The sequence below is a fragment of the Trichoderma camerunense genome, assembly GCF_050948025.1.
Source record: "Trichoderma camerunense strain CBS 138272 chromosome Unknown V8C40scaffold_1, whole genome shotgun sequence".
NCBI lineage: Eukaryota > Fungi > Ascomycota > Sordariomycetes > Hypocreales > Hypocreaceae > Trichoderma > Trichoderma camerunense.
Window position 1 is genome coordinate 3,580,035 of NW_028145369.1, and position 17,094 is coordinate 3,597,128.

Below are 17,094 nucleotides of genomic sequence, written 5' to 3' on the forward strand. Positions count from 1 at the left end.
CTTTCCGCAAGAAATCCGGGTCGTGAAATTTTTTCCTTCTTTTTGTCTTCTTCTTCCTTCTAAATTTACTCAAAGGAGGAGACGCCGTTACCTGAAATTATGGGGATTGAAGAAGTTTCCATCCAATAAACAGCCCATGGCCAGCGACACGGAAACTGCTCGGGGTATTTTCAACTCCGGTCATGCCCTTGGACGCCATGACTACGTTCCTTTGACCCTTGAACCGGGGAATCGGCGGGAATGCGAATTACCAGGGGAAACTGAAGCCCTGATCTCCTGGTCCAAAAGCGCGGAATCTTCCGTGTTTACCTAAGGCTAATAATTTCCTCAAACGCGGAAGATTTGCTCCTTGTTGCTTTGGATGACATCTCATGGTCTTGCCCTTGGCCAGCTCCCCAGGTCCAGGGAGAAGCGTCGAGTTAGTTCGCCGGCTGGATAGCCTGGGGGGGCGGAGTTAGTTCGCTCTTCGGCCGCCGACAGATCTTGAGCGGGCTAATTATAACCGAGGATAATGGTTCTGAAGCATTCGTAAAAGAAGTCTTGGACGAAAGGAGAGTTGTTTGCGACAATTCATGCACCAAATGGAGATTGAATGCTGGTGCTACAGAGTGGTGGTCTGTAAACCATGGCTTGGAAGATGCGGGTATCGTAACATGGTCTCGTAACGACGCCGCTCCATGCGTTTTGACTAGACAAAACGGCAGATATCATGGCAGTTGTACAAGCTACCGTAGATGCTTGAAGCATACTCTTTAAAGCGTAAGGAAAAGCTTACACACTAATGGGTGTTCGATAAGGGCAGGATAGGAGTAACCTCGAATCGCTCACCCCTGAGCATCACAACCACGGGATGAGTACATAATTTCTCCGTGTGCGGTGACTGGTGTTGCCAATTACTGAAAGAAGTGCTTATTGTAATTCACTTACGGGACGTACGCGCGTGTGGTTGTTAACAAAAATTCTCTTACTCCAGAAGAGACTATATGCTGAAGCAAGACTCAATCTTCTACGAGAAGCGGCCTTCAATTACTTCAGTAAACAGCCCATATACACATTTCTTGCAAACCTATGGCTAACATGTCTCTGCCTTATTTACAGATCGACTTATTGATCATTCACGCCCAGATCAAGTCTCTACTCGGATGCCTTGTAAACCTGCTTTCCTTCAAACCACGTCTCCTTGACCACGCCCCTTATCAAACTCTCAGGCTTCAGCTCAACATCGCAAACAACGAAATCTGCCTTGAGACCTTTCTTCAAGCTTCCAGTCCATTCATCCGCAAATGTCGAATACGCCGACCCATGCGTCGCTGCCACAACAGCCTGGCAAACTGTGAGTGCAAACTCCGGATTCACAACAGTCTCCAACTCAGGCTCGCGGTACGACCTCCTCGTCGTCGCTACATACATGTTTGGAATGGGGAAATGAGGAGCCGTGGGTGCATCAGAACCGAGAGCTAGGGGTGCGCCTCCATCTGCAAATTCGCGGTAAGCAAATGCTCTCTTGCATCGGTGATCTCCGATGAGTCTCGGCCAGGCTCGTAGGATGGCAGGATCTGAGTGGACTGGCTGAATGGACGCCGTGATGCCCAGTTTGCCCAGACGCACAGCATCTTCTGCATTGGACAGCTCGATGTGCTCAATACGAGGACGCCTCGAGCGGTCTGTATTTCTCTCCAAAACATCAATCGCCATGCGAATCGTCCTGTCGCCAATTGCATGCAGCGCAACTTGAAGCCCTGCAGCATGAGCCTTGGACACAATGGTGTTCAGATACTCTTCTGGCCACATAGGATCGGGAGTTGTTCCCGTCGAATACGGCTCTGTCAGTGAAGCCGTGCAGGCGTCAATGATTCCGTCACAAATGACCTTGACGCCGACAATGCGACAGTCCGGTGTATTGCGAGAGTTGTATTGTCCAGCCAGTTCAATGGCACGCTCGACCTGAGGGATCACACCCTCGAGAGAATCGCTGGGTTTCATGAGCCAATACGCAGCAATTCGCATGCCGCCGAGCCCTTCTTCATTCCGCAGCGCAATCAGAGGCTCCCAAATGGTCTCGTCCATGGCCATATCGACCATTCCGGTATAGCCAACCGAGTTGAAGGCTTTAATGGCGGCCTTGATTGACTCTTTCCGCTGCTCGATAGAAGCGACTTTAGCGGTAAAGGGCCAGATGTATTCAAATACGGCGCTCTCATTGAAGACGCCATTGAGTTTGCCGTCTTTTCCTCGCTGGAAAGTTCCACCCACAGGATCTGGAGCATCATCTGGAATATTCAAAACACGGAGAACCTCCTCTAGTCCTGCCGTGTTGCACCATGTTGAATGCAAGTCTTTGGTATCAACAAAGATGGGCCTGGGATCTAGGTCGTCCAGCAGAGTAGAATCGACGCCGTCAGGAGTCATGGAGTGCATCCAGCCGCGGCAAAAGATACGAGGCACATCCGGATGGGTTTCGGCATATCGCTTGATCTCAGCCCGAATATCCTCCAAGCTCTTGCAGGCCTCCAAGCCAACTTTGACGAGAGACTGTCCAAGCAGCAGAAGATGCAGGTGACCGTCGATGAATCCAGGAAGCACAGTCTGGTTGCCGAGATCTTTGACCGTCGCGCCGGCAGCTTTAGCAGCTCCTACCTCTGCGTCTGCTTCAGAGCCAACATACTGAATGATGCCATCTCGTATGATCATACACTGCGCAAAGGAAGGGCCAGCGTCCGCCGCACCAGTCTCCGGAGACTGGTAAACCTTGCCATTGAGCAACACGATGAAATCCCGAGAAGCATGTAGTTCGCCCATTTTCCAGATTTAAGCTCAATGCAAAGAAGCATGCAAAGACGTTGTAGTGAACCTTCTGCGTCTGCATCAGCCGATCCAGGAATGTCACTCATTACAAAACTCCCCGTATGGAGAACGTGGGGAAGCTATTAGAGCCGAAGCCGGATCTGATAACTGCGACCCGAGCCTCCGTTTAAAGCCGAATGGCTCAGGCGTAAAAAATTGGTTTAAGTGCACTTGGCATGGAACACTGGGGCCATGGACGGCGAAAGTGTTTAACGGTGGCGGTTTGATGGGTTTTGACTGGCTATTCGCGTGAGCTAGACACATGTGATTCGACGAGTACATATAACTTTGCCTTGAGCACGAGTCAGATACATGTATTATACTAATTTACCTTTGTGAATACAGTCTTTTAATGTATTATTGTTCCCCCTCTGTGTGTTCCATTAACGTTGTGGAATCAAGAATTTAAGAGTTCTCGAAGGATCATGATCCTATGCACAATCCCCACAATCTGCCGCTCCATCTGATCTGAATTAACGTTAATTGAATCGCGATGATGCGGGCGCACAGAGTTCTCATGTCGTACATATTCGCAGATCAATGGCAATAAATAGATTAAGGGCTTTGCCAAATCTGGTTCTATTATTCGAAATTAGTAGGCATGAATCGTTGTGCGGGTCCTTCAGATGAATTCTCTCACCAGATTACCCGGGAGGCTGGTGAATCATGGGAGCGGCTATACATCACCACCCGTGTCTCAAATATAAAGCTACCTGGGAATGATGGCAACAGATATTAGAGAGAGATGTCTATAGTAGTGGAAAATCGTGATGCCTAGCATTGTAGCATATACCTACCTAGTACTGAGAATTGCATCCGTACTCAGGTATCTCATAGCAGCCCTTCCACATTCCTCCATAATAGTTGAACTTGATGTACAAGTATTCTCGAGAGTGTCCAATAGCTAATACAGGGTGCTAAATGGCAACTTCATTCATCATCTTTCATAGGTCAACATCGACAAGCAGCAAATATTTACATTGCAAAAAATTGGATCATTTGAATCATGTACTATCTCGCAGAAACGACAGCCAGGTCACATGTATAGACACTTCTACCCTGGAAACGCCAACCTCTAAATCCCATAACATCCTTATAAATGAATTCCAACACCGCCTAGTGTGGGACATTGGAAGGGATTTCAGGCCAAGGGGTTCGGGTAGCAGAGATGATATAATCTCCCAGAATACGGGTCCTAAATCCAGCCTCGCAGTATTGGAAGTAGTACTAGAACAATAGAGGTCAGCAACTGAATATTTAGAAAAGAATAGGTAGCAATCAAGTTTACATACCACCCATGTTCGCCGATAGGCTTCAATCATCAAATCTGTGGAATCAGGATGCTTAGACACATAATCTTGTCTAATGTTGTCCCAATTCTCGTCAAAGTTCTCTTTCCAACACTGCAGAGTGCGAATGTAGTGAGGGCCAATGCTCTGAACAGTCTCTACTTCCAGGGTACCGCTGGAGCCATTGTGTATTGATGTCATGAGCTGGTTAATGGTTGGGAGGTATCCTCCTGGGAAGATGTAGCGCTCGAGAAAACAGTCAACCGTATCGCCAGTGGTAGAGAACTATCAGAGTCAGTATTGCTACCCGTCGAATAATAAGGTATAGACTCACCGAGTTAATTCTGGTAATGCCTTGGACTACCATCCTTCCACCCTTTGGTTTTAAAAGGGCAGAGATTTGCTGAAAGTACTTGTTCATATACTTGTCTCCCACGTGCTCCAACATTTCAATAGAGATGATGCGGTCATATCCGCCCTCTGGTACGGGAGCCTTGCGGTAGTCACACAGCAAAATAGTGATTTTGTCTTCAAAGCCTGCAGCTTTGATCCTCTCTTCAGCAAGTGCCTTTTGCTCTTTGGAAAGTGTGAGCCCAGTTACTCGGCATCCAGTCTGCCGGACTGCTGTGATGGCCAAGTTACCCCAACCACAGCCGATATCAAGAATGTGATCAGTGGAGGATATTTCAGCCTTGTCGAGAATGGTCTGTATTTTTCGACGCTGAGCGGACTCTAGTGATTCACCCTTTTCTCCTGACCAGATGGCAGAGCTGTAGTTCATATCGGGAGAGAGAAAGTTGGCAAAGTGGTCATTGGAAGTGTCGTAGTGGAACGATGCATTTTTGAGAGCGGTTGTGTTGTCGTTAGCCGGGATGAGATAGTGAGCCGCGCGTGGTATCAGTGTGTATAAGAGGTTGCCAGCTCCGACGCCTAGAGTGTCTTGATTTCTGACATAGAGCTGTAGAGAACGATGTATGAGTTTTCAAGGTTTTCTTTTCTAGACATGGGATGTGAAATTGGAAGATGGACTCACTGAAAATAGTTCGACAAGGTTATCGCATTCTACATCTTGTACTAGATATGACTCTGACAGCCCCTGTAAAGATGTTAGTGGTTGCTTCGATGGATGGGATATCGTCTCTGTATTCTTACCAAGTCGAATGCTTGACATAATCGAACAAAAACTTGAGGGTTCTTAATGATAACAGCAATCTCTGGATCTGATTCGGAGTTGCTGCCGAATGAAACGCTTTCGTTGTTGTCGCTAGCATATTTTGTGTTGATTGTCAAACGTCCTCGATGGATACGCTTCAAAGCCTGGTAGACCAGGCTTCGAGCTGTTGATTGAACCCAAGTTTCTGCCATTTTCAGATATTGTACTGCAAATTTCTGCCTTTATGGAACAAAAGCTTTCTTGTAGAGAAAAGGAGCCCATTAAATACTCCATCCCCAAGAGTCCGAAGGCTCGCGCCATATTCTGGCCCCCATAACTTCAAGTCATTAAGGGTCCACCGGCAATGGCCTCAAACTTAGGCATCTAGGCAAGGGGTTACACCAGCCTTGCTGCTTGAAGACTAATTTGGGCCATTTGCATGCATTCGGTGATGCACTCGGCGACCCCTGTCCTCGTGAAAGCTGGCTATGGTTGGCCTCTGAGATGAATTATCGCGAGCACGGTAGTCTGGAAAGGACGGAGTTTGGACTATTCAGCTGCATTCAATTGCCGAATGAGGAATATGAAATGGGATCTGGCTACAGGTTTTCGTCCTTATCATGCGTCTTGTTCTGCAACTAGCCAAAGCTCAGCTCACCACAGTTTGGCTGTCAACGCCCTGTAAGAGAGTCTCTTTGGCCAGATCTGCAGAGTTATAATGGATCGAGCATTCCAGGTGGTATTAGCCAAATGGGTCCATATGCAAGGTGAGGAATTGGTACAGGATCTGGCTCAGCTGCCCTCACGACGGCTGTGCTAGCCCGAATAAGCTGTCAATGCTGCCTCTTGTCCTCCATTGGTGGTTGCACTGTACGTAAAAGTTGTGCGAATTGGATCCTTCCTTATCTTGATCACTAAATATGAAGCTAGAGGAGTTGAATGGCAAGCGGATTGCTTTGCCGAGCAGGTGAGTGGCTACTCAACTTCTTGATGGGCACATTGACCGATTCGCGACTATTAGTAGCGGTCATCGTGCAGCAGCTAGACGTTAGACTAGACCCTGAACGTTCTGCTGAAGAAGATTTGACGTTTTGAAGTTTGCGGAGCAGTCATACATGTTAACAACCCAGAGTTCCGGATACGAGTATGGAAACACCAAGTCGAACATCGCCAACTCCAACCATGAACCAATCGATTTGTTTGAAATTGGGTGTGTAACACGGAGCGAAACCCCTCTCTCATATGGTTCTAGACTCACCCAAACGTTGCATCGCCACCGTCAGGCATCCCATTCTCCGGAATGCAGCCGCAGCTTGGCAATATCAACATCAATTGATGGCTTTCGCTATGCAATAAAGATCTCACTATAAGCCGCCATCCTGCTCATTTCTATTCGATCACAGACACCGAAATGCGCCGCCACACGGAAAGTCTTCAGCCACGAGTGCCAGATCTGGGGTCACAGCAGCAACGGCTTACATGGGGTAAAAAGAGCCCCAATATAATGCACACACTATGCAGAAATTGCCCCATTCCCCAGCCATCTCCAATACCCGTAATGCAGACACAAACCCTGCAAGTTCCCTTCGAAAAAGCAAATAATGCACACATAACCACGCCACATGAAGGGGCAAAGCTTCGCCTCGTGCACGTCCAATAACCACTGAGGCGCCTCATTGAACCGAGGCTCCCTTATCCGCCAATCCCCCAACCGTGCCGGCCCATCTGATTCGATACTGGGCGGAGCGAGCGGCATCAACACTGGGAACTTCATCGCCAATTCCTGTTCCTTTTGCCTTGGAGAAGCATCGCCAGGCGAATCGTCGGCATGCACCAGAACAACAACCAACGCGTCAGCACGGCACCAGGCGCAGCGGGCGACGCAATTGTCATCGTCGGGTGAGCTCTACCGTCCCCTTGAGGCTCTCACAGCCCCGTCTACTGTATCTTGTATGAGTACTGGCTCACTGTGTTTACAATGTTTCTAGCGCGGGCATCATCGGCTTGGACGTTGCTCTCGTACTGGCTGAGCGGGGGCTGGGACCATTCATCACCATCATCGCAGAGCATCTGCCCGGAGATACGTCTGCCAACTATACGTCGCCTTGGTGAGTGACTACTCTTGTTTGTTGTGAGGTGTTGTCCCACGTGATGCTATATGTGTTCAGCATGTATCTAGACACATGTATACATGCATACAAGCCGGCGTTTGACTGACCTGCTGGCCATATATAGGGCTGGATGCAACTTTTCCGGCATCTCAGGCACTGATGCAAATGCTCTCAAATGGGATCGTCTAGGCTACGCTCATCTCATCAAGCTCGCCTCTGAGCATGGGGATGAGGCGTATATCCGTCGAACAGACTCGATAGAGTATTGGGATGAGCACGTGCCCCACGACAAGATCAAGGCCATTTCCGAATATCTTGAAGATGTAAGTTGTTGCTTATCTATTTACATCTCTCTCAAAGACATCACTCACCTAGCCGCAGTTTAAAGAAATCCCAAGCCATGAGCTTCCCGCCGGCGTCAGATTCGGCATCTCCTTCACCACACTGACGCTCAACGCCCCCAAGCACATTGAGTATCTCTTCCATAGGCTAAGGGACCAATATGGCGTGCACTTTGTAAGACAGAGGTTTCCAACCATTCAAGCCGCATACTCCAGTCCAACCACAAGGGTCGTCATCAACTGTACCGGCCTCTCAGCAAAGACGCTACCTGGGGTGGAGGATGCCAAGTGTTACCCGACTAGAGGTCAGGTTGTCCTTGTAAAGGCACCGCGCGTAAAGCGAAACATTATGCGTCATGGGCGGGATTATGAGACGTATGTGATTCCGCGACCTGGCACGGATGGCCATGTCATTCTGGGAGGATACATGCAAAAGGGCGTGAGGTAAGTTCATGTCATTCCATTGCATCAAGCCACAGCCAGATTGATGAGCTAACACGACTACAGCGACGGGTCAACGTATTCTTACGAGACAGAGTCCATCGTCAACCGCTGCGTAAAGCTATGCCCCGAGCTGCAGCCATTCGAGATGATTGCCTCATTTGCAGGCCTACGACCATCACGCGAAGGCGGCGCACGCATTGAGAGGGAAGAAATTGTCGTTGACGGCAAGAAGAAAGTCCTTGTGCACAACTATGGCGCTGGAGGCACTGGGTATCAAGCGGGATATGGCATGGCATTGGAAGCGGTTGGCACTGTGGACGATGTGTTGCGAGATTTAGAGCGGGCCAGTCGACGATCGCGGCTGTGAGAGTTGTATGAGACGGCCGGTTGTTGTATACATTTATTTGTCTGTTTCTTTGTTTGCTTATTTGTAGATTTGGGTTGCATATGGTTTCAGTATATCTCAGACTTTAGGTGTAAATCGAAAACGGGCACATGGATCGGGGTCAAAGTCGATGTTCTGTGACACCAATTCGTGTGGTTTCTCCCGTCTGTGATGTAATTGTTGCTGTTGTACTTACGAGTCAGGCACGCTTTCGATGGTTGTACACACAGTGTATAATCAAACATGAAGCGCCTCCTGATTCTGATAGAGAGAAGATACTGTATGTATCACCGTTATATAATGTCCAGATTCCCCATTCGCTCCAACTTTCACCCGAGCCACAGTAAAACTCGCAGACTCTTGCAAAACGGCGCCCTCTCGGAAATAACTCGCCTCTCCCTCCCTTGCCCTTTTCAGACTCTCCGTCAGACCCATAGCCTCTTAGCGGGCGGAGCGAATCGAATCGTTCAGGTCCTGTGTTATCTTCCCCGCGCTCCGGTTGAACAACGAACCCCTCTATGATGCTATTTGCGGGCGATTTGGTTTGCTGAGCGGTGCCTGTTAGTGGTTTTGATAGGATGGCGAGACCGCAGCGAATTGAGCCGAGCCGGGATAGACGAGGCTGATGCAAGGAATCTTTGTTCTTGCAGGGGCTTTATTCAATCTCTTTTAATAATTTCTAGAGTCTTGCTATCTTGCTATCCGCAGAGCTGGCTTCCACATACGCGTACACTTGTGCCTCTCCTCGAACGACGCTTTCACACAAGTCGCGCAGAGATAAACAGCAACATATTCAGAACTGTCTGAACAAAATCGCCGCCGCAATGCCTCTCGAAAGTTCCTCCGTGTTCGAGGATCCCACTTATGACATGTTCAAATTCCCCTCGCGCCGAAGCGTCGTCCACAGCACTGAGGGAATTGTCGCATGCTCACAACCTCTCGCAGCGAAATGCGGCCTCGAAATACTGCGCGCAGGAGGAAATGCCGCTGTGAGTGAGATGCAATTTCATTTCTATTAAACATTTACTAACAACTATGATAGGATGCTGCCGTAGCAGTTGGTGCGTAAATCCTCACTACATGTGATTTGTGATTTCTCATTTACACATGCACTCAACTAACTTTGCTTGCCAATTTGCTTAGCCGCCGGCCTCAACATGACCGAGCCCTGCTCAACAGGCATTGGAGGCGACATGTTCATTCTCTACTGGGATGCCTCTAAGCAGCAAGTCTTTGCCATGAACGGCTCCGGCCGCTCAGGCGCAAACTGTACTCTCGAACAGATCCGGAGCGACCTCAAGATCGAGGACGGCCTCACGGGGCAGATTCCCATGGCGAGCGTCCATGCGGTGACGGTTCCCGGAGCTGCAGCTGGATGGGCCGACACAGTTGAGCGGTTTGGCAGCGGGAATGTGAGCCTGAGCCAGATCTTGAATCCGGCGATCCAGCTGGGTGAAAAGGGATTCCCCGTGTCGGAAGTTACTGGATACTACGTACGTTTTTGATTCCCATTGAAGTAAAGCGTTGCATTGTATTCTGACTAAAGAGTTATAACAAAGTGGACAAGTGCAGAGCATCTTATTCGAAAGGCCTCTCCAAACTACGCAGAGATGCTCAAGGTCGATCCCAGCCAAGCAGACGGCGTCAGAGCCCCTCGGCCAGGCGAAATCATGAAGAACCCCAACCTAGCCAGGACATTCCGCACACTGGCCGAAGAAGGAAAAGAAGGCTTCTACACGGGAAGAATAGCCCAAGAGCTCGTCAAGGTCGTCCAAGATCTAGGCGGCCACCTAACTCTAGATGATCTAAAGCACCACCTCGAGCAGGGAAGCGAGCCAGTCGACCCCATTTCCCTCAAGTTCCGCGGCCAGGGTCTCACCAGCCAGGCTGCCGACGAGGGCATCCAGCTGTGGGAGCACCCTCCCAACGGCCAGGGAATCATTGCCCTGATGGCCCTGGGCATCATCCAGGAGCTCGAGAAGCAGGGCGAGATCCCCACGTTCAAGCCCGAGGACTTCAACACCACGCCGTACCTCCACGCCGTCATCGAGGCCCTCCGCCTGTCCTTTTCCGACGGCAACTGGTACATTGCCGACCCCAACGTCACTCCCGTGCCCATCGAGGGCCTCCTTTCTGAAAAGTACCTCTTCCAGCGAGCCTCCCTCTTCAACTCCTCCCGCGCCCTGGATCTCGTCGAGCACGGCGAGCCAAACTACCCCTCGCCCGCCCTCCAGAGCAGTGATACCGTCTATTTCACCGTTTCTGATTCGCAAGGAAACGCCGCCTCCTTTATCAACTCCAACTACGGCGGCTTCGGCACCTGCATCATCCCCAAGGGCTGCGGCTTCACTCTCCAGAACCGAGGCGCGGGCTTCTCTCTTGACGCCGAGCACCCCAACAAGCTGGAGCCTCGGAAGCGACCTTACCACACAATCATCCCTGCCATGGCCACCAACATCAAGGACGGATCCCTTCACTCTTCGTTTGGCGTCATGGGCGGCTTCATGCAGCCTCAAGGCCACGTGCAAGTCCTCCTTGGTCAGATCGTTGGTAAGCTGAACCCACAGCAAGCACTCGATGCGCCCCGGATATGCATCGGCGCAGGGTTCCCAGAGCACGGCAAGCCCGTCGACTGGACGGTGAATGTGGAGGAGTCGATGGACCCCGAAGTGATTGAGGGCCTGAGGCGGCTGGGCCACAATGTGGTTGTAGTTGGTGGTGGGCCAAAGAGAGGCCTGTTTGGGCGAGGACAAATCATTCGGTACACGCTTGATCCTGTGGACAAGACTCCAATCTGGTCGGCAGGCAGTGACATGAGAGCAGATGGTGCAGCATACCCATTGTAAGACAGACATGATATAGACAAAAATAAAGGACAGATAACAACGCCAGAGTGTGCCACAGTTGCCTCAAACCCCGGTTGAAATTGGAACATACAAAGAGTCGTGTGTCATGCATCATGTGTATTTTGCTAGCCCTTCTTCATACAACGCCATCCATCGTATATCGTACACTTGTTTCGTATATCGACCGTCTTTTTTCTGTTACTCTTTCTTTACTCCTTCTTCTCCCCCTCCTCCCCCTCAACCAAAACCTTCTGCTCCTCAAACAGCTTCTGCAAGTCGCCGTTCTGGTGCATGGAAACCAGGATGTCGCACCCGCCCACAAACTGCTTATCAACGTACAGCTGCGGGATCGTCGGCCAGTCCGAGTACTCCTTGATGCCCGCCCGCAGCTCCGGGTCCTCGAGCACGTTGAAGGCGGCGAACTTTTCGGGGCTGACGCCCTGGATGCCGAGGATCTGGATGACGGCGCGCGAGAAGCCGCACTGGGGCGTCTCGGGCGTGCCCTTCATGAAGAGCACGACGGGCGCCGAGGCGATGGCCTTGTCGATGGCGGTCCGCGTCGTGTCGGACAGGAGGCGGATCTGAAAGGGCGTCAGAGGGGCGACGGGGGCGCGGAAGGCCGATAGGGGAGCTCGAGATGCTGCTGCTGCTGGGCGGGCAGCTTGCCGCAGGAAGCTCTGTTGTAGCGCATCAAATGTCAGCAAATTGTTATTTTCATTGGATGGACATAGTGGACAGTATAGATTTAAGGGAAACCTACAGAGGCGAGTGATCGTGAGAACATGGCTGTGAATGTGACTTGCTTGCAAATGACAAGGTAAACCAAAAAGTCTGGGCCGAGAAAAAAGTGAGCCGGTGATGACTAGAATTGAGCCGAATTCTGGAGGGGTGATGCAATTGCTGGGGCTGACCAATCACCGATAAGGTAATCCGCAGATCGGCTCGGTGACAAATCTCACCACTTTAACTCACATGCCGGTATTAATACAGCTCTGAGCCGCTTTGTTGCCACAAGGAGAGAGATTGCGATTTGATAATCGGACATCTTTTCACGTAGTACTCGAAGAGGATATTCTGCCAACTGATCCAAGCTAAACAACTAGCAATAGTGCTGCAGGGGCATCTCACCTCTCTCTCAGTCCGTTCACTAATCTTAAAGCATCCACCATGTCCGTCAACCCGGCGCAAGAGGTCACACAAGCTCGCAGCGATGGCAAAGTGCATCTCCTGCTGGCTGCATCCGGATCTGTAGCGACCATCAAGATCCCCAACATCATCAAGGGCCTGTCACGACATCCCAACTTATCCATCAGACTCGTGCTCACCAGCTCTGCTGCTGAATTCCTCCAAGGCCAAGCCGAAGAGCAGCCAAGCCTTGCAGACATTCGCAACTACCCCAACGTCGACGCAATATACACAGATGAGTCTGAATGGGTGCAGCCATGGACTCGAGGAGCCCCGATTCTGCATATTGAGCTCAGGAAATGCAAGTCACTCAATATTGTCTCACTTGATGAATAAACCTGCTAACCATGTTTCGTCTACACAGGGGCTGATCTACTAGGCATGTTGCTTCCTGACTACCCACCTTATATAGAAATGCCATAAAACATTTACTAACGACAGCACAACTCCAGTCATCGCTCCTCTCAGCGCAAACACTCTCGCCAAGATGGTCCACGGCATCAGCGACTCTCTGCTATCCTCAACCATACTAGCCTGGGACACGGACGGCTTTGTAGACGGAAAGAAGAAGAAGATTCTCGTCGCCACAGCCATGAACACGGCAATGTTTCGAAACCCCATCACGCAGCGCAACTTGAAGCTGCTCAACGAGCTCATGGGCGGCGCCGATGGTTGGGTTGAAGAGCTGCAGACCATCTCAAAGGGACTTGCCTGTGGTGATGTTGGCCAGGGAGCAATGGCGACGGTGGAGACGATTGTGGCAGCGATCGAGGAAAAGCTTGGATTAGCAGCAAAGGAGAGTCGAGATGAAGAATAAGGTGTGGCTCCCGATTCATTAGAGAAGCTCAAGGAATCCGTGCCCCTAAACCCGCCATCTCTGCTTCATGGATATCTCACAGCAAATAATTTCTCCGAGCAACAAAGGAATTGCAGATTATACAGCCGCTATCTGGGATCAAGTCAAGGACCAAGATGTCTACCATCGGTACATGCACTTTGTACCAGCAAGTCTGCCTGAGGGTTGACCCTGGGAGTTCCTTCCTTCCCTGCCAGCATAGGGATTCGCTTCTTTACAATTCCCTTTTTCCATCCTCGCACAATTCTTTTTTTTCCTCTTCTTTTTCCATCTCATCATACCTCTTCTTTTTCACTCTTCCGATTTCTGCCACAATTTTCCCCAGTCATGGCGCACCCTAACAAATCGTCTGTCCTGAGCCGTCTCTTCCCTCAAGAGGAACATCTAACCAACCAATTTCTCTCCGGCGAAGACCTCTCGTCGTCTACACTCTTCGCACACATAAGCAGCCCCGGGCTATTTTCTGCATCCAAAGCTCCGTTTTCCTCATCATCGTCTCGGGAAGAGCAACTTCGTCCGAACGACTTGTTTCGCGCATGCTTTGCCAACTTCAGTAACGATGCGGCAAAAAGCAAACCGCATGAAGAAAAGGTTGCTAAAGGAGATGCATTGAAGCAGTTGAGAGGTATGACATCAGTTCATTCTCTCCACACTCAATAGCTTTGTGTTTGTCTCTTTCGTCAACTAAGCATCTCATTCACAGAAGCCTTTGCCCAAGAGGGCGTGGAGTTGTACACCTCGGTCGCCAGCAAACTAGCCGGAGCTCAACAGGAGATAGCCTCTCATATCTCCGACTTTGCTACCATGTCGTCCTCCATGGCAGCGGACATGGACGAGTTGTACGCAAACTTGTCGTATCCACTTTCGACAACCCTGTGCCACTCAAAGAATTTCCCCCGAGCTACCATTGAGGTCCACCTGGCAAACGTCAAAGAAGACCTCAGAAAGGCCGAAAGTGAGCTGCAAGGATTAGAGCGTGAATGGCAAGATAACGTTCAATTGGAACAGAAGCTACGCCAGGAACTGCTCGACATGGAAGGGAATCCAGCACAGACCAGAGAACAAGGTCACCATGGCGAGGATGATCTCAAGAAAACCGGGTTCAGGCAAGAGGTTGAACAAATCGTTGCGGAGGCTGCTCAAGCCCTGGAAGAAATAGACGAGGTCAGTATCTTCGAGTCCAGCGCTTTTCAAGAAGCCACAATCGCTAACTCATATCACAGGGGTACAGAGAGGGGATTCAGGCTCTGACTATGAAGATGATGCAAGCCATGCGGGCAGATTAAGCTTCATTTGTGGATCCTGAGCAAATGAGCAAATATTGTCTATTTTTCTCATTGAGCTACGCATGTATGTATCTATTTTCCCCAGTCGGCGCTTCAATCACCCCGCCGCTTTGCTGCCCCTTTTGTTGGGACTACAGCAATGTCGCTACATGCTCCCATTCGCCATTGAACGCCGGTTCCCCTGTACATCATGAAAAGAAACACGGCCCTAGATTTTCCGTGCCAAAAAATAATAGTTGTAAAAGTTGTCGGATCAAAAATTCATACTCGTCAACGTCATCGCTTCTTCTCGCTCGTCGGAGATGTTTACTGCTCCTTCTCAGGGATCACGACGCCCCACTTGTGCTGGACGTTTCCGTACATAATGTCACCGATCCAAGTCTTGATCTTGGAGGTGTAGACATTGGGCTGGTTCTCGGGGCCCATGGGGATGTTGATGTCCTTGCCGCGGTGGTGGATGGCGGAGATGGGGCACACAAAGTACTAAAATAACAAGTCAGCTTCAGTTTGTCTACAATCTTGTGGAGTTATAGAATCAGCACTTACGGCAGTTCCAGCAGCAAAGGATTCGATCAGGCGTCCCTCGGCGTCAGCCTCAATGACCTCGTCAATGGTGTACTTGCGCTCGGTAATCTCCAGCTCATCGCTCAAGCGCTCACGAGCCAGCTCCAGGATGCTTCGGCGAGTCACTCCGTCCAGGATCAGCTTGTCGTCCAGAGGAGCAGTGATGAGCTCCTTCTTGCCGTCCTTACGCTTCCAGACAACGAAGAAGTTGCTGGCGCCGGCCTCGGTACACTCGCCGTCCTTGCCATACAGCCACAGGATCTGGTGGTAGCCGCGGCTACGGGCCTCGGAGGTGGCAGCCAGACTAGGGCCGTAGTTGGCACCGACCTTGGCATAGCCAAAGCCACCGACCCAGGCGCGGACCATATCCTCGGGGGAGGTGTGCAGGCGCATGCCGCCGGGGGGGCTGTCGAGCTTGGGCATGTAGGTGACGATGATGTACAGCATGGCCTCCTTGGGAGCCTGGACACCGAGCTGGGACTGGGTTCCGATCAGGGTGGGACGGATGTACAGGTAGCGGCCGGGCTGGTCGCGGGGCAGCCAGCGGGGACCGTCGACGGACAGCAGGGCAATGATGAGCTTCTCCAGCTCGGCGGGCTCAAACAGAGGCAGGGAGATACGGCCGGCAGACAGGTGCATACGGGCACAGTTGCAGTCGGGACGGAAGACGCGCAGCTTTCCATCGTAACCACGGTAGGCCTTGAGGCCCTCAAAGCACTCGGTGGCATAGTGGAGGACCGAGGCAGTGGGCATGAGGCTCAGGGGACCGTAGGGCTTGAGCTCGGGAGTGGCCCAGCCCTCGGAGGCAGTCCAGTTGACGGTGACCATGTGGTCGGTGCAGATGGTCTGGGAAAGGGAGTTGGCAGTAGCATCATCTAGCACGGGCTGAGGGTTCTTGGTGTAGGTGTAGGTGAGCTTGGAAGCATCGAGGGGAGCAGGAGTTGTGCCATTGCTGGGCTTGACGGGCTGAGTGGCCTCCTTGACCTGGATGTTGGCGGCGGTCAGGTCGACGTCCTGGGATGGGATAGCAGAGGGAGCCATTGTGACGGATGAGGATGTTGTAGATGTGAGAGGATGGTGAATGGTTGGATTTCCTTTTCAGTAAAGAAAAGAAAAAGAAGAAGAGAAGAAGAAAAAGAAGTTGTGGTGGAAGATAAAAGTTTGGAAGGGAAGCCCGGGAGTTAAGAGGAAAGTCGGCAAGACAAGGCTCCGATGGCGGGTCAAACGTCGAATGGAGAATGACTCAAAAGAGGAAAAAAAAAAATTGGCGGCTCGATGTACTATCTGACGCCAAAGTTGGAGACGATTGGAGGCGATTGGAGAGAGGATACTCCACGTTTATGACCGGGTCTTGTACGGAGTACGTCTGGCTTAATTTGGGGATTCCAAGAGATTTGTTTTCCTGGTGTGAAGATGCTCCTTTTGAGAAGGGTGAGAATCTTACTCAAGTGCGTCAATATTACGATGATGAAAAGGGCAGATATACAAAGAGATTGTCTCAGCTGGTACTGTCTCACCAACAACCAGAGCAAAAGAGTGGCTGTTTAAAAAAGGAAAAAAAAGGTTCTTATCCCGCCGGGGGACCACAAAAAAAACGCGACGAACGAACGAGTACCTCGACGTTGGACAGCGGCTACTCAAGGAGCGACTCGGCACACGGCGTAAAGTGGGGTCACTCTTGGGTCGCTTCCATGTCACTTCGCACAAGAGCGGCGCTAGAAGAAAGAAATGGAACCGAGGGAGGCAAACGGCAGCAGCGATAGGAATTAACTAGGGCCGGAGAGAAGAAG

The 17,094-nt window shown here is 50.8% G+C and overlaps 8 protein-coding genes across 8 annotated transcripts; 4 read left to right on the plus strand and 4 right to left on the minus strand.

Moving 5' to 3' along the window:
• Positions 1-938: 938 nt before the first annotated feature.
• Positions 939-3,027, minus strand: V8C40DRAFT_231654 (amidohydrolase 3). Its single transcript, XM_083212975.1, has one exon. The coding sequence runs from the start codon at positions 2,797-2,799 to the stop codon at positions 1,135-1,137; it is 1,665 nt and encodes a 554-aa protein (XP_083079801.1). The 5' UTR covers positions 2,800-3,027; the 3' UTR covers positions 939-1,134.
• A 914-nt stretch (positions 3,028-3,941) lies between these two features.
• Positions 3,942-5,872, minus strand: V8C40DRAFT_21301 (cyclopropane-fatty-acyl-phospholipid synthase). Its single transcript, XM_083212129.1, has 5 exons — positions 5,286-5,872; positions 5,167-5,229; positions 4,468-5,091; positions 4,137-4,418; positions 3,942-4,071 (listed from the first exon to the last, which is right to left on the minus strand). The coding sequence occupies exons 1-5, from the start codon at positions 5,496-5,498 to the stop codon at positions 3,961-3,963; spliced, it is 1,293 nt and encodes a 430-aa protein (XP_083079802.1). The 5' UTR covers positions 5,499-5,872; the 3' UTR covers positions 3,942-3,960.
• A 792-nt stretch (positions 5,873-6,664) lies between these two features.
• Positions 6,665-8,882, plus strand: V8C40DRAFT_231659 (FAD-dependent oxidoreductase). The gene is made up of 5 exons (XM_083212976.1): positions 6,665-7,185; positions 7,275-7,394; positions 7,522-7,720; positions 7,779-8,182; positions 8,246-8,882. The coding sequence occupies exons 1-5, from the start codon at positions 7,115-7,117 to the stop codon at positions 8,547-8,549; spliced, it is 1,098 nt and encodes a 365-aa protein (XP_083079803.1). The 5' UTR covers positions 6,665-7,114; the 3' UTR covers positions 8,550-8,882.
• Positions 8,883-8,899: 17 nt separating this feature from the next.
• V8C40DRAFT_231662 (nucleophile aminohydrolase) lies at positions 8,900-11,648 on the plus strand. Its single transcript, XM_083212977.1, has 4 exons — positions 8,900-9,556; positions 9,610-9,628; positions 9,711-10,060; positions 10,127-11,648. Exons 1-4 carry the CDS (start codon positions 9,392-9,394, stop codon positions 11,411-11,413), a joined length of 1,821 nt encoding a protein of 606 aa, XP_083079804.1. The 5' UTR covers positions 8,900-9,391; the 3' UTR covers positions 11,414-11,648.
• V8C40DRAFT_21338 (monothiol glutaredoxin GRX5) lies at positions 11,518-12,586 on the minus strand. The gene is made up of 3 exons (XM_083212135.1): positions 12,386-12,586; positions 12,174-12,244; positions 11,518-12,090 (listed from the first exon to the last, which is right to left on the minus strand). The coding sequence occupies exons 1-3, from the start codon at positions 12,456-12,458 to the stop codon at positions 11,623-11,625; spliced, it is 612 nt and encodes a 203-aa protein (XP_083079805.1). The 5' UTR covers positions 12,459-12,586; the 3' UTR covers positions 11,518-11,622.
• Positions 12,386-13,598, plus strand: V8C40DRAFT_21382 (flavoprotein). The gene is made up of 3 exons (XM_083212142.1): positions 12,386-12,899; positions 12,963-12,977; positions 13,051-13,598. The coding sequence occupies exons 1-3, from the start codon at positions 12,581-12,583 to the stop codon at positions 13,413-13,415; spliced, it is 699 nt and encodes a 232-aa protein (XP_083079806.1). The 5' UTR covers positions 12,386-12,580; the 3' UTR covers positions 13,416-13,598.
• A 183-nt stretch (positions 13,599-13,781) lies between these two features.
• V8C40DRAFT_261080 (uncharacterized protein) lies at positions 13,782-14,740 on the plus strand (the record flags this gene model as incomplete). The annotated part of the gene is made up of 3 exons (XM_083219216.1): positions 13,782-14,079; positions 14,158-14,618; positions 14,678-14,740. 3 exons carry the CDS (start codon positions 13,782-13,784, stop codon positions 14,738-14,740), a joined length of 822 nt encoding a protein of 273 aa, XP_083079807.1.
• V8C40DRAFT_231668 (aminotransferase) lies at positions 14,682-16,830 on the minus strand. The gene is made up of 2 exons (XM_083212978.1): positions 15,287-16,830; positions 14,682-15,223 (listed from the first exon to the last, which is right to left on the minus strand). Exons 1-2 carry the CDS (start codon positions 16,343-16,345, stop codon positions 15,047-15,049), a joined length of 1,236 nt encoding a protein of 411 aa, XP_083079808.1. The 5' UTR covers positions 16,346-16,830; the 3' UTR covers positions 14,682-15,046.
• Between the last annotated feature and the right edge of the window lie 264 nt (positions 16,831-17,094).